Consider the following 17902-nt stretch of genomic DNA (forward strand, 5'->3'; position numbering starts at 1 on the left):
CACAGCTGGAAAGGATCAAAGCCAGGCCAGGCCTCAGACTGAAAGACACCTTTAAGCCCAATTCTCTCTCCACTATAACATACTGATTAGAAGGCTGAAAATCCCAGGGACTCTTCTTACAGCTCTTAACTCTTTGCCTTAGGTCCTAAAGATGTTTTCTGACACTAATCATCCAAATCACAAAAGTTTTCACAATTTTATCCTGTGTACTTAGTGGGACTATCTTAAAGTGAACAGTAACAGCTAGTTTTACACAGAACCTACTATGAGTCAAGCACTGTAGAAAATACTTTACAAATATTGCCTCATTTGGTGAGATTTAGAAGAGGTTCCTATCCATTACCAACTATATTGAGCATGTGCTGTACTGGGTCCAGGACGCCATGCTTCCCCCCTTGCAAGTGCAGTCTAGGACATGTACATAAAAGGATAAAACAAAGACTATGTTAAGTATATGCCGTATGCCTCAGAGGGATGCAAAGACAAAAAGAAAGTCCCCATATGCACCAGAATATTTAATAGCTTTTTTTATATTAACAAAAAATGGAAACAAAGTAGATTCCTATATTAAAACTGTAGGCATCCAAAAGTGAACTCAATGTAATTACAATAATCGACCTTGGTCCTGTAAGAGTTAAGAAAAATCATGTTCCTACCTTCTCTGCAGATGGTGGCTGACTATGGGTATGGAATATTGTGTGTATTGTCTGATGCAATTGCTGGGTTGATTTCCTTCTTTATTCTTTGTTACAAGAGATGTTTTGCTTGTGATGTTTTGAAATGAAGGCGGTGTTAAAAATTTAAATTTTTTTAAAAAAAGAATTGTAGGCTTAGAACTAGAAAGAACCTTTGAGGCCACCTAATATAATCCCCTCACTTTATAGACATGAGGAAATTGAGGCCCAGAGAAGTTAAATGACTAACTTGCCCAAAGTCACATAGGTAGTAACTAACAGAGCCCGGATTTCAACACAGGTCTTCTGACTCAAATCTAGTTTACATTCCACTGATATTAATTGGGGATGACAAAACAAATTGTGGTACATTAATGTAATAGAAAATCTGCTGGAAAATAGAAATAATAAATATGATGGAAATATAGGGAAGAAACATGAGAAGTGAAAGAAAAACAATATACGCCATGACTACAACAATGTAAAAAGAAAGAACAAGAGAACAATTAAAACCAACTACTACGAAATTACAGTGATCTACTGTGGCTCCAAAAAAAAAAAAAAGAAATGTGAAGAAGCATCCTAATTCTTTGCAGAGGTGGGGTGCGGGGATACAGGTGGGGAACACTATATATAATGTCAGACTTTTTCAATGTGCTACTTCATTTTGCTTTATTGTTTCCGCTTTTTCATTCTTTATTGTAAGAGATGACTCTGAGAAGGAAGGAAAATGCATACTGGGAAATGTAGAAGATATAAAAACAAAAGACATAAATTTCTGCCCCACCCCCTAGAAAGCATATATGCCAAAGAAACAGTCCAAGCAAGGATGGACAAAAGAAGAGGAAAATAATGTGGGCTGGGGTGACTGAAGAAGGCTGTACGAGCTGGGCCTCGAAGGAACAAGTGGACCTTGAACAGGCAGAGACAGAGAAAAATAATCCAGGTGAATGCAGTGGAACAGGCATGGGACAAAGCAGTCTGTCTGCCCAGGGAGGAGGGAACCAACAGAGGAATAGTGAGAGATTCTAGGCTGAGATAAGGGAAGAGAAAGAAAAAAGCACAGATTGTAAAGGGACTCGAATGCTAAGTTATATAAGTTGAACTTAGGACCTAGCATAGTACGTTGTAAATAGAAGGCACATAATATCTATTGAATTAAACATGACTCTGTAGCCACTGAAGGTTTTCAAGGATATGTATGACATCCACAGAGAAGTGTCTTAGCAAAGTTAAACAAAAGTTCAAGTTCTTTCTCCAGGAATTTGGCATGCTCCCAGGAAAGAGAACACAGCTGTGGTTCTTCCTGATTAGCAGAAGCGGGCACTCGTGGGTAGGATAAACCACTCACTGCCCTACAGTCTTGTTCTCCTAGCGATCAGATGGCTTCCACTGGCCAGGTCATAGTTCGATACATCTAGACCTGGAAAGGATCTCAGAAGTCACCTGGTCCAAATCCTGTTTTATAATGAGAAAACTGAAGCTCAGTGAGGGTAAGCCATTTGCCTTGGGTCACAGAGACAGTAAACACTGGAGGTGGGATATGAAGCCACAAGAATCAATGTTCCTTTCACAGTACCACATGCTGCCTCCAATAGTTTTTAATTTCCTCCCAGGTACCCATTTCTTTTGAATGCCTGTCTTTTTTCACATTTCCATCTCTCCCTTGTCCATGGCATGATTGTGCTAAAAATTATGGAACCTAGGATGCCACTAGGGACCCATGAGTAATCTCTGCACACATGGCATGAAGTCAGGCTATATAAGGGCCATCGTGTGGAAAACAGGAGAACTTCATAGAATGGTCATTTATGGTCACATATTTATATGCCATTCCTGAGAAATGTCATCACCCTACACTTGAAGTAATGAGGCCTTTATACTACCCTTATTGATCAGGAACCAAGAGAAAGATACCTGGACATTTTCTAAGGGCCAGTCAAGAATGAGAAGAACCTACTGGATTCACTAATTTAGTGGCTGAAAACGTAACTCCAAGACACTAACCCTGGGGGGCATATTGTACTGTTCCCTTGTACCAGGCCCCTCTCTTTGTCTCCACACAGAGGAAGGCCTACAAAAGAAGAAGCAGGACTAGACTTGGGTGATACATTTTTTTAAGTAACTGTGAATACCAAAATGTATGGACTAGCATAGGGTCCCACAGTCATCCTGATTTATAACAATGACTGCAAGGTGCCACCCTTCTTTCCTTTTACTTCATGGCAAGAGTCACTAATGCCAGGTCATGAAAGGTAATGGACCATGGCATCATAAGCTGTCATGGTCCAGGGGACAAGCTCCCCACAGGCTGAACAAGGCATCCAGGTGGGGAAATTCTTGGAAGGTTCAAGGTCGGAAAGCTCCCTCCCTCCTTCCTTCAGCTGGGGCTCATGGTCAGTCACAGAGACTCCCAGGGAGAACCAGAAAAGCTCGGAATGACCACCATCATCATCTCCTGCATCATCACTCACGTTTCTATAGATAGCACTTTGAAGTTTACAAACCACTCTTCTCACAAAAGCCTTGTGAAGTGGATAGCATACATTATTGCTCTCTCTTCTCAGTAGATAAGGAAAACTAAAGTTTAGTGTAATAAAATAACCAACCACTAACCAAATATTAGAGCTTGGATTAAAAATTGGGGCTTCTGACTCAGATTTCAGTATGTGTCACGAGTGGTTGGACAATGGGACTGAGGCTCTGACAATATCCTCATCAGGAAACAGTTCACAGGGCCCCAAAAATAAGATTCAGGACAACAGTGAGAGAAACTGTGTGTAATGGTTTTTCACCATTAGCTTAGGGTTCTCTCAGGGCTGGGGTATGGAAAGCTTTTTCAGGCTTTTGGATCAAGTTCTTGCCCCACTATGGTCACATGGAATAGACTCCTGGGCCTTTTTACTGCTAATTATCCATTTCCTATGGGACCCATTGAAGTGAGCTGGCAACAGGCAAATCAAACACCTCAAGTGAAACCATTCCTCATTTATCAACATGTGTCATTCCACTTCCTCCAGCCTGCTCCTTTCACTGACTCCACACACCATGCTCACTCTTTCCTCTGTGACTTCATACAAACCATGACCCTTAATGAGAATGCCCTTTTCTTTTTCTGAGTCTTTCCAACTCTCACCCTTCCTCCAAAGCCCAGTGCAAGCCCTATGTTCTCCAAGAAGCATTGTCCAACCTACACTTAGTCTAAACCAGTGATTGGCAAACTATTGCTAAAACCCAAATCTGGCTTGTAACATGTTTTTGTCTGGCCCTAGCCAACAAAGAGTTTTACAGTTTTAAATATAATATGTTTTTATTTTAAAATGTATAAGAAATTCTTAGCTCATGAGGCAGGATGGATTGGGGAGGGGGTAAAGTGCTTAGTTTGCTGACCCTGGCTCTTTTACACGTTGGCATGGATGTCTACTAGGCATCTCAAACTCAACATGTCCAAAAGAGAAATCATTACCTTCCCACATACACAGCCCTAAAACCCACACTTGTTCCAAACTCCCTTATTTCTGCCAAGGGCAACATCATCTGCTTCCAATCAGCCCTGGAGTCATTCTCAACTCCTCATTCTCAGTCTCTTTATATAGCCAATTCATTTCTATCTCCACAATATTTGAGACAGAGACACAGGGACAGACCAATAGATATAGACAGAGATAGATGATAGATACAGATAAAAATATTTATAGATATATGTATATATATATTGTACATATATCTATTGATACAGAAATATCTATATAGACAGATGGATAGATAAAAAGATAAGGCAGCCAGACACTCCCTCCACTCATACAGCCATCACTGTAGTTTAGGTGTTCATGATCTCTAGTCTGGACTACTTCAGTGACATTATAACTAGTTTCCTTGCTTCAGATGCACCCCCTTTCCTCTAAACATTTCACACAACTGTCATAGTAATTTCCTGTAGTCTAGAACTGACCTCCTTCTCAATAAAATCCAGTGACTCCCTATTAGTCCCAGGATCAAATATCAAACTCCCATTTGATATTCAAAGCTCTTCACAATCTGGCCCCTTCCAACCTTTCCAAATCACAGTGTGGCTTATATGCACTCTGTGGTTCAGCTGTACCAACCTAACAAGCTGTCCCTAGCAAAAAAACACTTCATCTCCTATCACCATGCTTTTTTATGACTTGCATCTGAAGATCCTGAATACAAGGGGTATTTCTAGTCTGGGCTTATGACTCCCAAAGTGGTAGTTAGTTGAGAGGGCATCCCAAAGATCTGATCTCCATTATCAAGCATCTGAGGTCCTCAAGAAACCCAGTCAGTCACTGAATGTCAATCCCACTAGGTATCTCCACCAGCCTCAGTCAAGTAATAGGTTTGTGTTCAGGTTTCAAGGGTGGTTGGTGGTTTTACATGTACTGGAAGGGTCAAAGGAAGTATCAAATATTCCACCTCTCAGCTAAAATTTTTCTCCATTAGCAGGAGTTTGAGGTCCTCAAGCCCATCACAGCATTGAATACCAGGCTTACTGTGCACCTCCCCCATCCTAGGTCAATGCCCCAAATGCCTGGAATACTCTCCTTTCTTACCTCTACCTCCTGGAATCTCTGGCTTTCTTCAAGACTCAGCTTCAATGTCACTTTCTGCAGGAGGTCTTTCTCAGTCCCTTAGCTGTGAATGACTTTACCCTCTGAAGTTACTTTGTATCTCCCGTTTATGTCTTGTATATTCCTCTTTATTTATACATTGTCTCCCTGCTGGAATGTAAGCCCCTTGAAGGCAGGTATTGTTCTCACTTTTTGTTTATATCTCTAATGAAATGTACACAGTAAGTGCGTAATAAAGGACTGTTAAGTGATAAGTCTCCTGACCCTCAAGGATCCACAGTCAGGCAATGTGGGTATGATTCAGATGTAAATAACTACAGTATAGTATATAGTGCTGTGTGATTTAATTTTTAAAATTTTAATTAAAAAAACTTAGGACAATAATCCCCCCCAAAGTAGCGTGACACAGAAGAAAGGTTGCCAGATTTAGAAACGAAGTACCTGATTCAAAGGCTAACCTGCTCCTGACCTCCTGGGTCACTTTGGGCATGTGACTTAGCCTCTCTGTGCCTAAGCTTTCTCTTCTACAAAAGAACAGGGTACAACCAGATAACTTCTAGGGTCCCTTCTAGCTCCCAGTCTATGCTCCTGTGATCTTAAGATATGCTCCCGAATGTTAGGGAAGCTTTGAGGAGGAAGACAGCTCTTCGAGGTAGGAGGGTTCCTCAAAAAGGGAACCCTTAGTGTGTTTAGAAACCCCGGGAAAATCCTCAGCTGAAAGGTAGAATATGTGATACTTCCCTGCCCATCCCACCAGCCTCCCAAAAAGCCTGAGCACAAATTCCATCACCTGACACTGTGGGATTGGCATTCAATGCTGTGCTGGGCTCCTTGAGGACTCTGACCTCTGCTAATGGGAGATCAAATCCTTGGGGTGCCCTTCTAACTAACAACCTCTCTGGGAGTCATTAACAGGCTAGGCATGAAGAATCTTGATATACAAGTCATTTCATAACCTTGTCAGAGATACCTATGCACTAAGAAACTCTCTAGCTAGGAAGTATCCACGGTGAACATTTCACCAAACACTGGCTCTACTTTAAAGAAAGAATAGGGCATGGGAGGCCTAAGCTGATACAGCGATGGTGCCCTCTGCAGTGACGCTGACAGCCAAGGAGTCTGTGTGAAAAGAAAGGAGACGTGACTCAGGACCAGACAAGGTTCACTAAGTTGTTGCTTTCTAACCATAACCACGCTCACAACCAGAGCAGACCTTAAAAGGAAGCCGATCGGCAGCAGATGTCCCAGACTGAGGTTTTGGGTTTTTTCAAAGGGCCCCAGAACAATCAAGGTTGAAGAGAGACATCTTCATCGAGTAAAAACAAAACCCTAAAAAAAAGGAGGGGAAAACCAAGCACCCCAATGGTATCTACAGCAATGAAATATCATCTTGGAGGCAAAGGTGGATGACTCCACAAATCTCACCTCGGCAGCTGATGGTAGGAGGGCCTGGGGCTGGGCCTCGACACTGCAGGCTTGGGTTCTACTAGAAAAACTCTGAACACTGGAAGACTTTTAGCCAAGGAAGAAAATTTAGGGGGATGTAAGGAGATCTGGGTTCTGTTTCTGACTCTGCTATCAGCTTGCTACATGTATAACTGTAGGGAAGTCGTTTCCTCTTTCTGGGATTCTTTGCCCCTCTATAAAATGAGATAATTGGATTAGACCATTGGTAAGGTACTGTTCAACTCTGAAATTCTATGATTCTATGACTAATGATTCCTATCTGAAGGGCTATTATGTGAGTATAGGAGAAGGGTTTTTTCATGTGTCTCTAGAAACCTGGAGTCCTTTCTTCATTGCTGTTTTTTGTTTTTTTGGAGGGGGTAGGGCAGAGTAGTTGGGGTTAAGTGATTTGTCCAAGATCACACAGCTAGTAAGTGTTAAGTGTCTGAGGAGGATTTGAACTCAGGTCCTCCTGACTCTAGGGCCAGTGCTCTATTCACTGTGCCACCTAGCCACCCCCTGGAATCCTTCTAACCTGGAATCTGGGATTTTCTTTTAATATCACTGATTTCCTTTTTAGTTTCCTATTTATTTTTGCATTAAAATATTATTCTGAGAAGGGGATCATGGGCTTTGCCAATTTGTCAAAGGGGTGTATGATATAATAAAAGATTGAGAACCTTTGCTAGTGAATAGAACTGAGCTCAAATCTGACCTCAGACACTTGACACTTACTAGTTGTGTGACCTTGTGCAAGTCATTTAACCCCAATTACCCTGCCTTCACTCCTCCAAAATAAAAAAAAGAGGACCTCTGCTAGAAGGTGGAAGGACCAATGTTGGAAGCTACAGGGATGCTGTTCTCCACTCAGTATAAAGCTGAAAACTCTGTAAGGGCTATTCAATGATGGAATGAGTCTCCTTTAGTAAGGAGTGATGGTCCTATAACTGGAAGGCCCCATCTATGAGGAATACTACAGAAGAGATGCCAATCCCAGGTGAAAGGTGCAATGGATGACTTCTAAGGCTCCTTCCCCCTCTAAGTTTCTGTAATTAAAGAAAGAGTGGAAGGGATTTCAAAGGCTTGGTTTGGGGTGCCAAAACCAAAAGGCAAAAAGAAGAGATCAGAATTCTAGATAATCCATAAACTAGATAAGTAGGTCTTAGAAAATAAGAGAGCTGATCCCCTTTGTGTGATCCCTTCCTAAGAAATTTCCAACAGTTCTAACTGGGTCACTAAAGGCAAATGACGAAAGCCACTTCTCCCTTGGTTAATCCAATTTAACATTGTGTGGAGTGCTGGCTCAGAGACAGTCCATAGAGGCATCCTCAGTTTCCCTCATCTCACCTTCTCGCTTCATGCCCATGGCAAGACACTTCTGGTAGCGGCAGTATTGGCACCGGTTCCGCTGGCGTTTGTCAATCAGGCAGTCTTTATTGTCTCGACAAGTATAGGTGAGGTCTTTTCGGACTGTCCTCTTGAAGAAGCCTTTACAGCCTTCACAACTGTACACACCGTAATGTTTACCTGAAATGGAAGAGCAGAGACACTATTCAATTTAATGAACATTTATTAAATGCTCACCATGCACACAATCCTTTCCTTGGTAATGTGAATATAAACCTGAAGGAAAACATAACCCCTGCCCTCCAGTGCTTGCAATCTATTGGAGGAATTCTAACCTATGTAGAAAGCATAATGCAAGGTGGAAAACATAACTGGAAAATTTGAGGATGTAGGAAATTGGGCAAGATCTGACTTAGGTTATGCCCTGATGGACTGTTATATGGATGCAAAAGAGCACTTTGAGTTGGCTGGTGGAATGTTGGTCAGAGAATGTTTCTCAGCAAAGGTGGCACCTGGGCTGGATTTTAAATGGAAAAAAGGGATTTAAACACGTGCTCATGACAACTATGCCCAGTCATCAGAGATGTTCTGTGAGAATTCAAGAGGTCAGAGAGGACATGAGATAGGAAGACAACAGGGAAATGGCTAGTAGCACACCCTGGATCTGCTGTTTAGTTGTTTAAGCTGAGTCTGGGTCCAAATCTTCATAATCCCACTTGGAGTTTTCTTGGCACAGATATTAGAATGGTTTACCATTTCCTTCTCCAGTTCATTTTACAGATTAGGAAACTGAGGCAAACAGAGTAAAGAAACTTGCCCAGGGTCACACAGTATCTGAGACCAGATTTGAACTCAGGAAGATGAGTCTTCCTGACTCCAGGCCTGGCACTCTATCCATTGTACCAACTAGTTGCCAACACACTCTGGCTAAAGGAGTAAAGGGGAGGGATGTGAAATAAGCCTGGAAAGGTAGGTTGAAACTAAATTGAAAAATGACTTAAATTTCAAGTTAAGAAGTTTATGTTTTAGCCCTTAGGTTACAGGGAACCACTAAAAGTCTTAGAATATCAAAGTAATATCATGTATTCTGATTATTTTGCCTGCTGGTAAAGGGAGGCTGGGGAACTAATTAGGAGATTACCATCAGAGTCCAGGTAAGACGTTATATAGAGTGGAAAGGAGAGAATAGATGTAAGAATTATCATGCCAGTAAAATCCATAAGGCTTGGCAAATGACCAGATGTGAAAGGAGGCTGGAGAGGGAGTGGGAAGAACCAAAGATGCTGCCAAAGTTTCAAACTTCTGAGTTTTGAGGAACAAGAAAGAATCACATCTAATCTCCTTTACAGATATATTATGACATCAAGAATGTCAGAGCTCAACAGGGCCTTAAGGGTTGTCTAGACTAACCCCCAAATTTTCCAAAGGGAAAACTAAGGTTCAGAAAAGGGAAGAAACTTGCTTAATATCATACAGTGAATTGGTTTGAATCCAGGTCTCCACCTAGGCTTATTTCTATTAAACCACACTTTTACATCAGCTAGCAGGGGGGAATTCCTATAGACAGTCTTTTCTGCTGCCGCTCCAAACTGTCATTCTAGGCCCTCCAGAGTCTGACCCCAATCTATCCCTCCAATTACGTCTGGAGAGCCAGCATTGAATAGAAGTTCAGAGTTCTGGACCTGGGAGTGTGGAAGACCTAAATATAAAACCCTCCTCCTCAGTGGTCCTGAGATGGCCCATTAACTCAGGGGTCCTGTAGTTTTAAGTCACCTAGATTCTGAGCCTCAGTGTCCTCATCTGTAAAAAAGAGGGAACTGAAAACAGATTACCCCAAAGGCCCCTTCAAGCTCTAAATCTATGATTCTATGATTCTCCCTCCTGCCCAAATGAAATGTCTACCCTAGTTAGACTCATCTCTTCACTGGCTATGTACCAGCCTCAACATGCCACAAGGTTTTCTGGAATTGTCACTTCTCTGTTTATCTAAGTCCTTATCCACTGTTGAGCAAAATCAAGGCTTGAAGAAACTATGCTGTGTATGTATACATGATTGTGTGTGTGTGTGTGTGTGTGTGTGTGTGTGTGTGTGTATGTGAGAGACAGAGACAGACAGACAGAGTCAGAGAGTTCTAGTTGGGGGCAATTCTATGGATGGTCACATGATATGGTATCAGAGGTTGTCAGAATCACACATGTATCTGTTTTTGTTTGAATGCAAGTGTGAGGAATGTATAGTGTGCAGGAGAGAGCTGCAGATGGATATGGGGCTATATAAGAGAATAAATATACATAAGTGCAGAATGTTTGTGTATACACATGTACATTAGCAAGTATATAAGAAATGTGTACAAATATGTATCTGTATGTGTATAAGGCCTAGTGAAAGGGCTTCAAAAGTGGGGAATTAGCCAAATGAAACCGCCTGAGGCTAGGGCTGCCTGATAAATGGTATCATCATCACCTCCAATTTCCCTCCTGAGTGCCAGTGCCTCATTCATGATGAGATTCTGGGTTTTACAGCTTAGCTGGCCCAGAGGGTTATCAATCTCTGAATGCAAGGGGGGAGGGGAGGGAGAAAAGGGGAAGATGGCTGGAGGCCATGTCATCAAGCAGTCCACTCAAGTAGGGGAGGGCCAGGGTCTCCTCTCCTGGGAAGGGAGGGTCTCCTTAGGTCACTGTCTCTATGGCAACACCAGACCAAGTCAGAGACAGCTTCTAAAAGGCACCCTCAGGCTTCTTAAAGACTCATGATGAGGGTGTAGAAAAAAGAGTAATAAGCAAGGGGAGACACCTAGGGCCAGGTTCAGGCCTAGAACGAGGTCTGAAATGCCTTTAATGGGGAACAAAGCCTTATAATCCTTATAAGCAAAGAACACTCTATTGGGAGTCAGAAGATCTGGGTTCTATTTCCAGCTCTTCTACTGACTGGTCAAGTCAACTCTCCAGGCCTCAGTTTCTCCATCTGTTAAATGAAGGAGACTAGTCATTTCAAGCTTTGCTATTCTATATTCTAAAGTCTAAAGAGTTTACTCTCATGCGCTCTGAAGCTCCTCTATGAAATGAAATGATGAAAGAGGACCCTGAGGTCCTGGAGCTTCTTCAGCTAGCAAAGCTTCAGTGACAAGCAACAGATTCCAGTATCCACTATGGGAAAGTCATTGTACTAGAGGTAGCTGAAACAGGCGAGTTGATTCTGGTACTTCAAAAAGGCTATAAAGAAGGCTTAAAAACAGTTAAGGTCTGGGGCTGAAACAAGCAATATATGCTTTCCTGGGAAGAGCACTGGGTTTAGGGGTCACAGGACCTGGCTTTGAATCCCTGCTCTGCTATTCACTGAATGGACCTCATTGGGCAAGCCACTCCATCCCTTTGAGGCTCTGTATCTTCATCTTTAAAATAAAATTTACACAAACAAGCAAGATAGCTTTGAAAGTAAAAATGTTCAGTTGAGGTACTTTAAATAATAAAAATAAAGCTTAACATACTAGAGATTCACGATTGTACATATAATCCTTTTTTATCTATTCTACATTATACATGGAAATATTTCCTTTCGGGGGGGATGGGAGGGTAGAGGGTGGTGTTAAATTCAGAAAAAAATAAAGTAAGAGTGTTAGAATTTGTGCCTTCTAAATTGTGCCTTCTCATCTCTAAATCTTGTCATTCTGTACACTTTCTATTATGCAGAAAACAAAGTTAGCCAGAAGAGTCTATTCCCTAAATATCCTGGTTCCTCGAGGTTCCATTGCATTTTGGGTGATATCTGTACCAAAGGCAAAGAAGGGGTTGCTGAATGGATGGAAGGATCCAATTGGTATCTTTGGAGCTGGAGTTGGAAAGGAAACATGAGTCTAAGGGGTAGGATGAATGATGTTCAAAAGGGAGAGCAATTCTTAACTGTTTGCTTTGCTGTAAGCTCCAATTCTAGCCTCTCCTCTAGTGTCCAGCAGCGTGCTCTGCACAGACCTTAATCAATGATTCTGATTGAGTGACCCCACACTGACTTTCTCCCCCATACCCATACTGGGGGTCTCCCTCCATCTCCACAACAGCTTGCATCTGCAAGCTTTTACCTGAGGAGCGGTCCCCACAGATGGCACATATGTGCTTGGTGAAGGAGGCCATAGTTCCTGAGGGATGGGCGGGCACTTTAAGAACCCCATTGAGCCCAAGGGGCGGCTTAATATCTTCTGTGCTGCTGACAGGGTTCATTGGCGAGTTGAGCTGGGGAAGGAAAAACAGAGGGCAATGTTAAGGTGACATCCTATGAAAGGGTGAAAAAATTCTGCCATACCCATTTCCTGGACCGCTATCTCTACATGAACCATAAACTACATAAACAATAGCTACTGTTTCCTTAGTGCTATAGGTTTTACAGAATAAACCTCACAACACAACCATGAGATAAATAGTACAAATACTGCTGTCTCCACTGTGCAGATGAGGAACTAAGGCCAGGAGACAGGATTTAGTGCTGCAAAGGGCCCTAGAGATCATCTCTAGTCCAGTTCCTTCATTTTATAGATAAGGAAAATAGAAATTAAGTGCCTCAGTCAAAGTCAGATAGGTATAAAATAGCACACACCCAGGGTTTGAACCAAGATCTTATTCCAAATCTAACATGTTTTCCACTGTACCAAAAGCTCTGATTAAATACTTGGGTGTATGCAGAACACTTTGCTCTAGGCTTTGAGTGATACAAAGTGTAGATGACATTGTCCCCACTCTCACAGAGCTGACCCTTAAACCAAGCTGCTCCACACAAGTCTGTCCTGTAAAAAGCACTCCTCATATATTAAAGTCTATAGAAGGATCTTAGACGTCGGTATTCTGTTTTCTCTTTCCTGGAGGGGATATATTGGAGTCTTAATTCAGCTCAGCCCTGTTCTCTTCCTTAAAAGTCATTATCCTGGAGAGTCCTTGTCAGGATACAGAGACTTGAACATCCAACTGATTAATGTCCAGGTCACAGGATAGGGAAAGTTTAATACACAGTGAAAAAGGATAGAGGGTGGGGAAGGGGACAGAGAAGGAAACAGGAGGATGAGGAGTGGGTTCTAGATTCAAAGATTCAGATGGACTACTTAGTCCAGTCCTTATGCTATACCTCAATTCTTGAACAACCTTCCTCCACCCACCCCCCAGGCAAAACAGGACCTGAAACCTGGCCAGGAAGGGAAGCGTGGGAAATTCACTCTGTTGTCGTAGCAACACTGGAGTGACAGGACAGTTTTGATTCCACTCACCATCCTGGCTCCCTCTGTCTGATATAGCCTCCGCCTCTTAGAGCTCTCAGCATATCAGCGTACCAACTTCCCCCACACACACACCCCAACAATCTCTGGCTTGGCTCTTACCCTCCACTTCCCCATCCTGTCTCTACTAACATTTCTGCTGAGCCTCGTCCCATTCGGAAGTCCCCTCTCAGAAGGCTGGCCCCCTTCCCACCAGACACCAGGGAACTTGCAAGAGACAAATATTTGTTTTCTTCTCCAAAATGCTCCTCTGTTCCACACCCCTTGAGGAAAGGAGAAACTCTGAAACACTTGTAAATGCCATGGGAATAACAGATCTTGTCTGCTGTGTACTTCAGTAGCCTCAGAAAGCCTGACTTCTCAAGCTGGGAAATCCATTTGCCTTCCCCAACAAAAGCTATGTTCCCTTCCTCCTTTCTGATATAACAGGAAGAGAATTGGTTCTGGGGGAGGAAAATAAGTTCCTAAAATTGACTACTAACCGTGAAGAAAAATGAACTCTCCTTTATGCTCTAGAAGAGAAAATGGTTTCTAACCATCCATTCCAAAGTCCTGTACTGTATGACTGGGGCCACACTTGGAGCTCCATAAAAAAGGAGTTGGGTTACCTGGGGAAGTAGGGTGTTCTCCATCACTGGAGATGTTCAAAAAGAGGTCAGCTTCCTGCTTGTCAGAGTCTTAGAGGGTTCACATCTCTCGAAGGAACCTGGATTAGAAGAACTCCAGGATCACAGACCCATTTTGAGGATCCATGACTGTAACATTCTGCTACAAGTTACTAAATATCTCTGGGCCTCAGTTTCCTTTTGATGGAATGAGGAACCCATAGCTGTCCCTACTCCCTGCAAGGCTGTTTTGAGGTTAAACTGTCCTAGAAAGGTGGCCTAGGTTGAACAGAAACCTACCTGCACCACCACCTGTTAGAAAGGGAAAGATGTGCTATATATAATGACTTTGTGTTCTTAATGAAGCTGTTGTCCCCTGTATGTATGCCTAGAGATGGTTCCACTGCTTAGTAGCTGAGTTACCTGAAACAAGACATTTCAACAATCCAAGTCTCAGTTTTCATCTATAGAATGCAGATAATACTTGTAGTGCCTACCTCCCAGTTTCTAGCCCAACACTGGGTATACAATAGATGAATAATAAGTGCTTGCTACTCAATGGTCTAAAGGAAACCAAGGGAGTTCATAGAGCCTCTTCCTTTTAATACACAAGTCTCATCAAGTCATTCACCTGCTTAGAACCCCTCAATGATTCCCAAATGCCTCCATAACAAAACATACATTTCTTAGCTTGCCATTCAATATCCTTTTCTACTGAGATTGGGTTCAAATTCTGGCTCTGCCTCTTCTACTTGTGTGACCTTAAACAAAACATTTCACTCTCAGGTTTCAGACTAGATGGCCTCAAAATTAACTTCCAGCTCTAAGCAGATGATCCCATAGACCTTACCTCTTCAATCTTATTTCACAATATTCTCCTTCACAGTCTATATTCCAGCCAAACTACTCTAAATAACTGTTCTGCAATTCTGTTCTGCCGTCTAATACCTCCTTGTATCCCCTGAGCCTGAAATATAGTTCTTCCTCACCTCCACCTGTTGAAATCCTTCCCTTCCTCAAAGGCATCACCCTCTTTAGAGGCCACCTCCTACCTCAGCAGTTTTCAAAGTATGAGCCTTGAACCCCTGGTAGTTCATGAGGTCTGCAAGGTCAATACTATTTTTGTAGAAATACTAAGACATTATTTTCCTATTCAGATACCAACCAGACGTCTGTGTGATGTGCAGAGAATAGGTCTTCAACGTTTTTTTTAAGAGTGTAAAGGGGTCCTGACACCAATAAATTCGAGACCCTCTTTCATTACTTCCTCTCCTCTGAGAAAATGAAAATGTTCTCTCCTAACTTTTTTATGCTACAGCATTGTCTAAATCAGGTCTCAAGACCACAGTTTCCCCACCCTTGGTCTAAATCTTTTTTTGCCCCTATCACACTCTATATTGTATCATATTTAATTATGTGTGTGCTGCATTGCCTTCTGCTAGACTGGAAGCCCCTTGAGAGCAGATAGTGTCACATTTCATTGTCATTATATCCCTAGAGCAAAGGATGAGAATTTAACAGATTTTTGTTGACTGTGAATCTGCTCTGCACGCTCTGCTTCTGAGAATTCTTTGGAATGGTTTCTGACAGGGTCACTGACTAAGGGTTTGACTCCCCTCCTTCCCCCCAGCCACTTTGCCCCAGCCTCCCTGACGCTGTCCCATGGACCACGACTCAGCAAAAGTCAAGGAAAAGGCACTGAGTCAGCTCAGTGGAGCTAGGAGAAGAACTCACCCACTGTTTCCTCTTTCTGTAACTACCCTGAAATTTCAATGGGGCAGTGTGCTGGAAACACACTCTCTGCTTCCTTGTCCCCACAATGTGTCCTAATCCCTTACCCAGAATAACTGTGGCCTGGGAAACAATGGAGTTAACTCCCTAACACTGGATTGAGGACATTTCTGTGGCTTTTCTAACATCAGAAAGAAGCCCCTATTTTTTCAAGCATCTCAGGCCTCACTATGCAACAAGGAGCCTCAAGGAAGTAGCAGAATGGGGAGGGGGCAATCTCTCTTCCCCAGAAGAGGAAGAGCTGGTGACATATACAGTCAGGCTCTATCTCCTGTTTCCAGATACCAAGAGGACCCAACTCCTACTAATTATTTCTATTTTAGAGTCGAGTAAACTGAGGCCCCTCTAGAAAGGTTAAGTGATTTGTCCAAGGTCACACAAATAGTATGTTGAAGGGCTGAGATCTGAACCCAAGCTCCTCTAATTCTAAATCAAGTGCTCCTTCCTTTATACCATGCACTAGATTCAAGAGTTTGAGGGTGGTGGTCAAAGTTCAGCTATGGATGACTTTGAGAAAGCCATATAACCCCTGGGGGGGGCTTCAGTTTCCTAATCTATAAAACAAGAAGTACTGTACTAGGTGACAGCTAATGCCAACCTTCACCCTCCAAATCTACGATCCTTCCTCCACTGGACAATATATATCTAATCTTGCAGGGGTCAAAGGTCCCTTCCACCTTTCAATCCAAAGATTCTATGATGCCCAGTCCAGAGTTCTTTCTACTATAGGGACTCTGGGGAACATCAAAGTAACTGCCTCAATGTACCTCTAAGGCCTTGTAAATGCCACTGAGCCTTCCAGTTGGCAGCAGATGAAGGGCTCCTAGCTCCCACCCTGGTGTTCCTTCCCCCTCTTGCAGGAGATCTTTCAATCACCCCTCCCTCCCTGGGCCTGCTCCCATACCATGAGTGAAAAAGCACCCTTTTCGAGTGAGCATTTCTGCCCTCCTCTCTCCACCTCACCCCAGCTGCTTCCTAAGACGCCTTTGCTGAGGCAGCTGGCAAGAGAGCCATGGAGACGGTGGAGGAAGGTCTGTCTCTGCAGTCCCTAGCCACCATCCCCCTCATTCTCCTGGCCTCCTTCTGCCTCAGCAGGGTTTCCAGAGCTAACAAGGCATAGCTGGATCACAAGTGGCATCCGCCAGGTGATTCAGAGCACCTTCCGCCAGCACCATCTGTGATGCTGCTTCAGCATCTGCAATCGCCACTTCTCCCACTTGACTCCTCCCAGAACCCTAGGGGGCAGGGCCAGGTGTGGGCAAGGGAAGAACTTCTGGTCCTCACCTACTCTGCGCTCCCAAAGGAGAACTACTGTACAGAAACTCACAGAGTGTCAAAGCTGAAAGGGACGTTGGCTTCCCTCTAATCCGACCTGATCTTTTACAGGTGAAAGTACAGAAGCCTAGGCAGGGGAAGGCATATGCCAAAGGCTGGCAGTGTCTTAATAGGGTCTTTACATCCTCCCCCCCATGCTGAGCCTCCTATGCAACACTCATCTCCCATCTCTGTGCCCTTCACTAGCTAACCCCTAAACCTGTAATACTCTCCCTCTTCATCTCTACCTCTTGCAGCCCCTGGCTTTCTTCCAACTCAGCTCAAGACCTATCTTGTCCTTGAAGCTTTTCCTGATCTCCCCAGCTGCTGCAGCTCTCCCTCCCCAGACCACCTCCTCCTCACCCTGTCTGCATTCTATACACATATGCACAGCATATGTTGTCTAGAACAGAAACTCCATGAAGGCATGGAGTATTTCACTTCTATTTTAGTATCCTGGGCATTCAGCACAGTACCTTGCACAAAGCAGATGATTAATCTACACTCAATTGAGTGATTCCTATAAATTCATCCACCAATCAATCAACAAACATTTAAACACAGGCTTATGTTTCAGAAGAATATGCTCAGACTCAGAGCAGGGGTGTCTTGTTTTCCTGAGCTTACCTGCTAAGAGGGGGACATAAGCATGATAACTGCCATTCACAGTAGGATGTAAGCAATCAGAGACGCAAACCAGCCCTGGGAGCCACACCTCCTGGGATTCTTAGGAGGATCAAGTGGGATAGAAAAACCTTAAAGCACCAAATAAACACCACAGCCTCCACCTCCACCACCACTGCCACCACCACCACTACCACCACCTCCACCACTACCACCACCTCCACTGCCACCACCACCACCACCACCAACACCAC

At 43.3% G+C, this 17902-nt stretch overlaps 1 protein-coding gene across 1 annotated transcript in view; it reads right to left on the reverse strand.

The window, feature by feature from the left end:
- The window catches only part of RXRA (retinoid X receptor alpha), a 175841-nt gene that overhangs the window by 54116 nt on the left and 103823 nt on the right, over window positions 1–17902 (reverse strand). Inside the window, exons 3-4 of the mRNA XM_069069227.1 lie at window positions 12133–12283; window positions 8057–8236 (exon numbers count right to left, since the gene is read on the reverse strand). Of these exons, the coding sequence (XP_068925328.1) occupies window positions 8057–8236; window positions 12133–12283 (331 nt within the window). The remainder of the gene's footprint in view (window positions 1–8056; window positions 8237–12132; window positions 12284–17902) is intronic.

This window comes from Petaurus breviceps, unplaced genomic scaffold (genome assembly GCF_028583685.1).
Source record: "Petaurus breviceps papuanus isolate PSGF00001 unplaced genomic scaffold, PetGlider_PUasm1.0 90779, whole genome shotgun sequence".
NCBI lineage: Eukaryota > Metazoa > Chordata > Mammalia > Diprotodontia > Petauridae > Petaurus > Petaurus breviceps.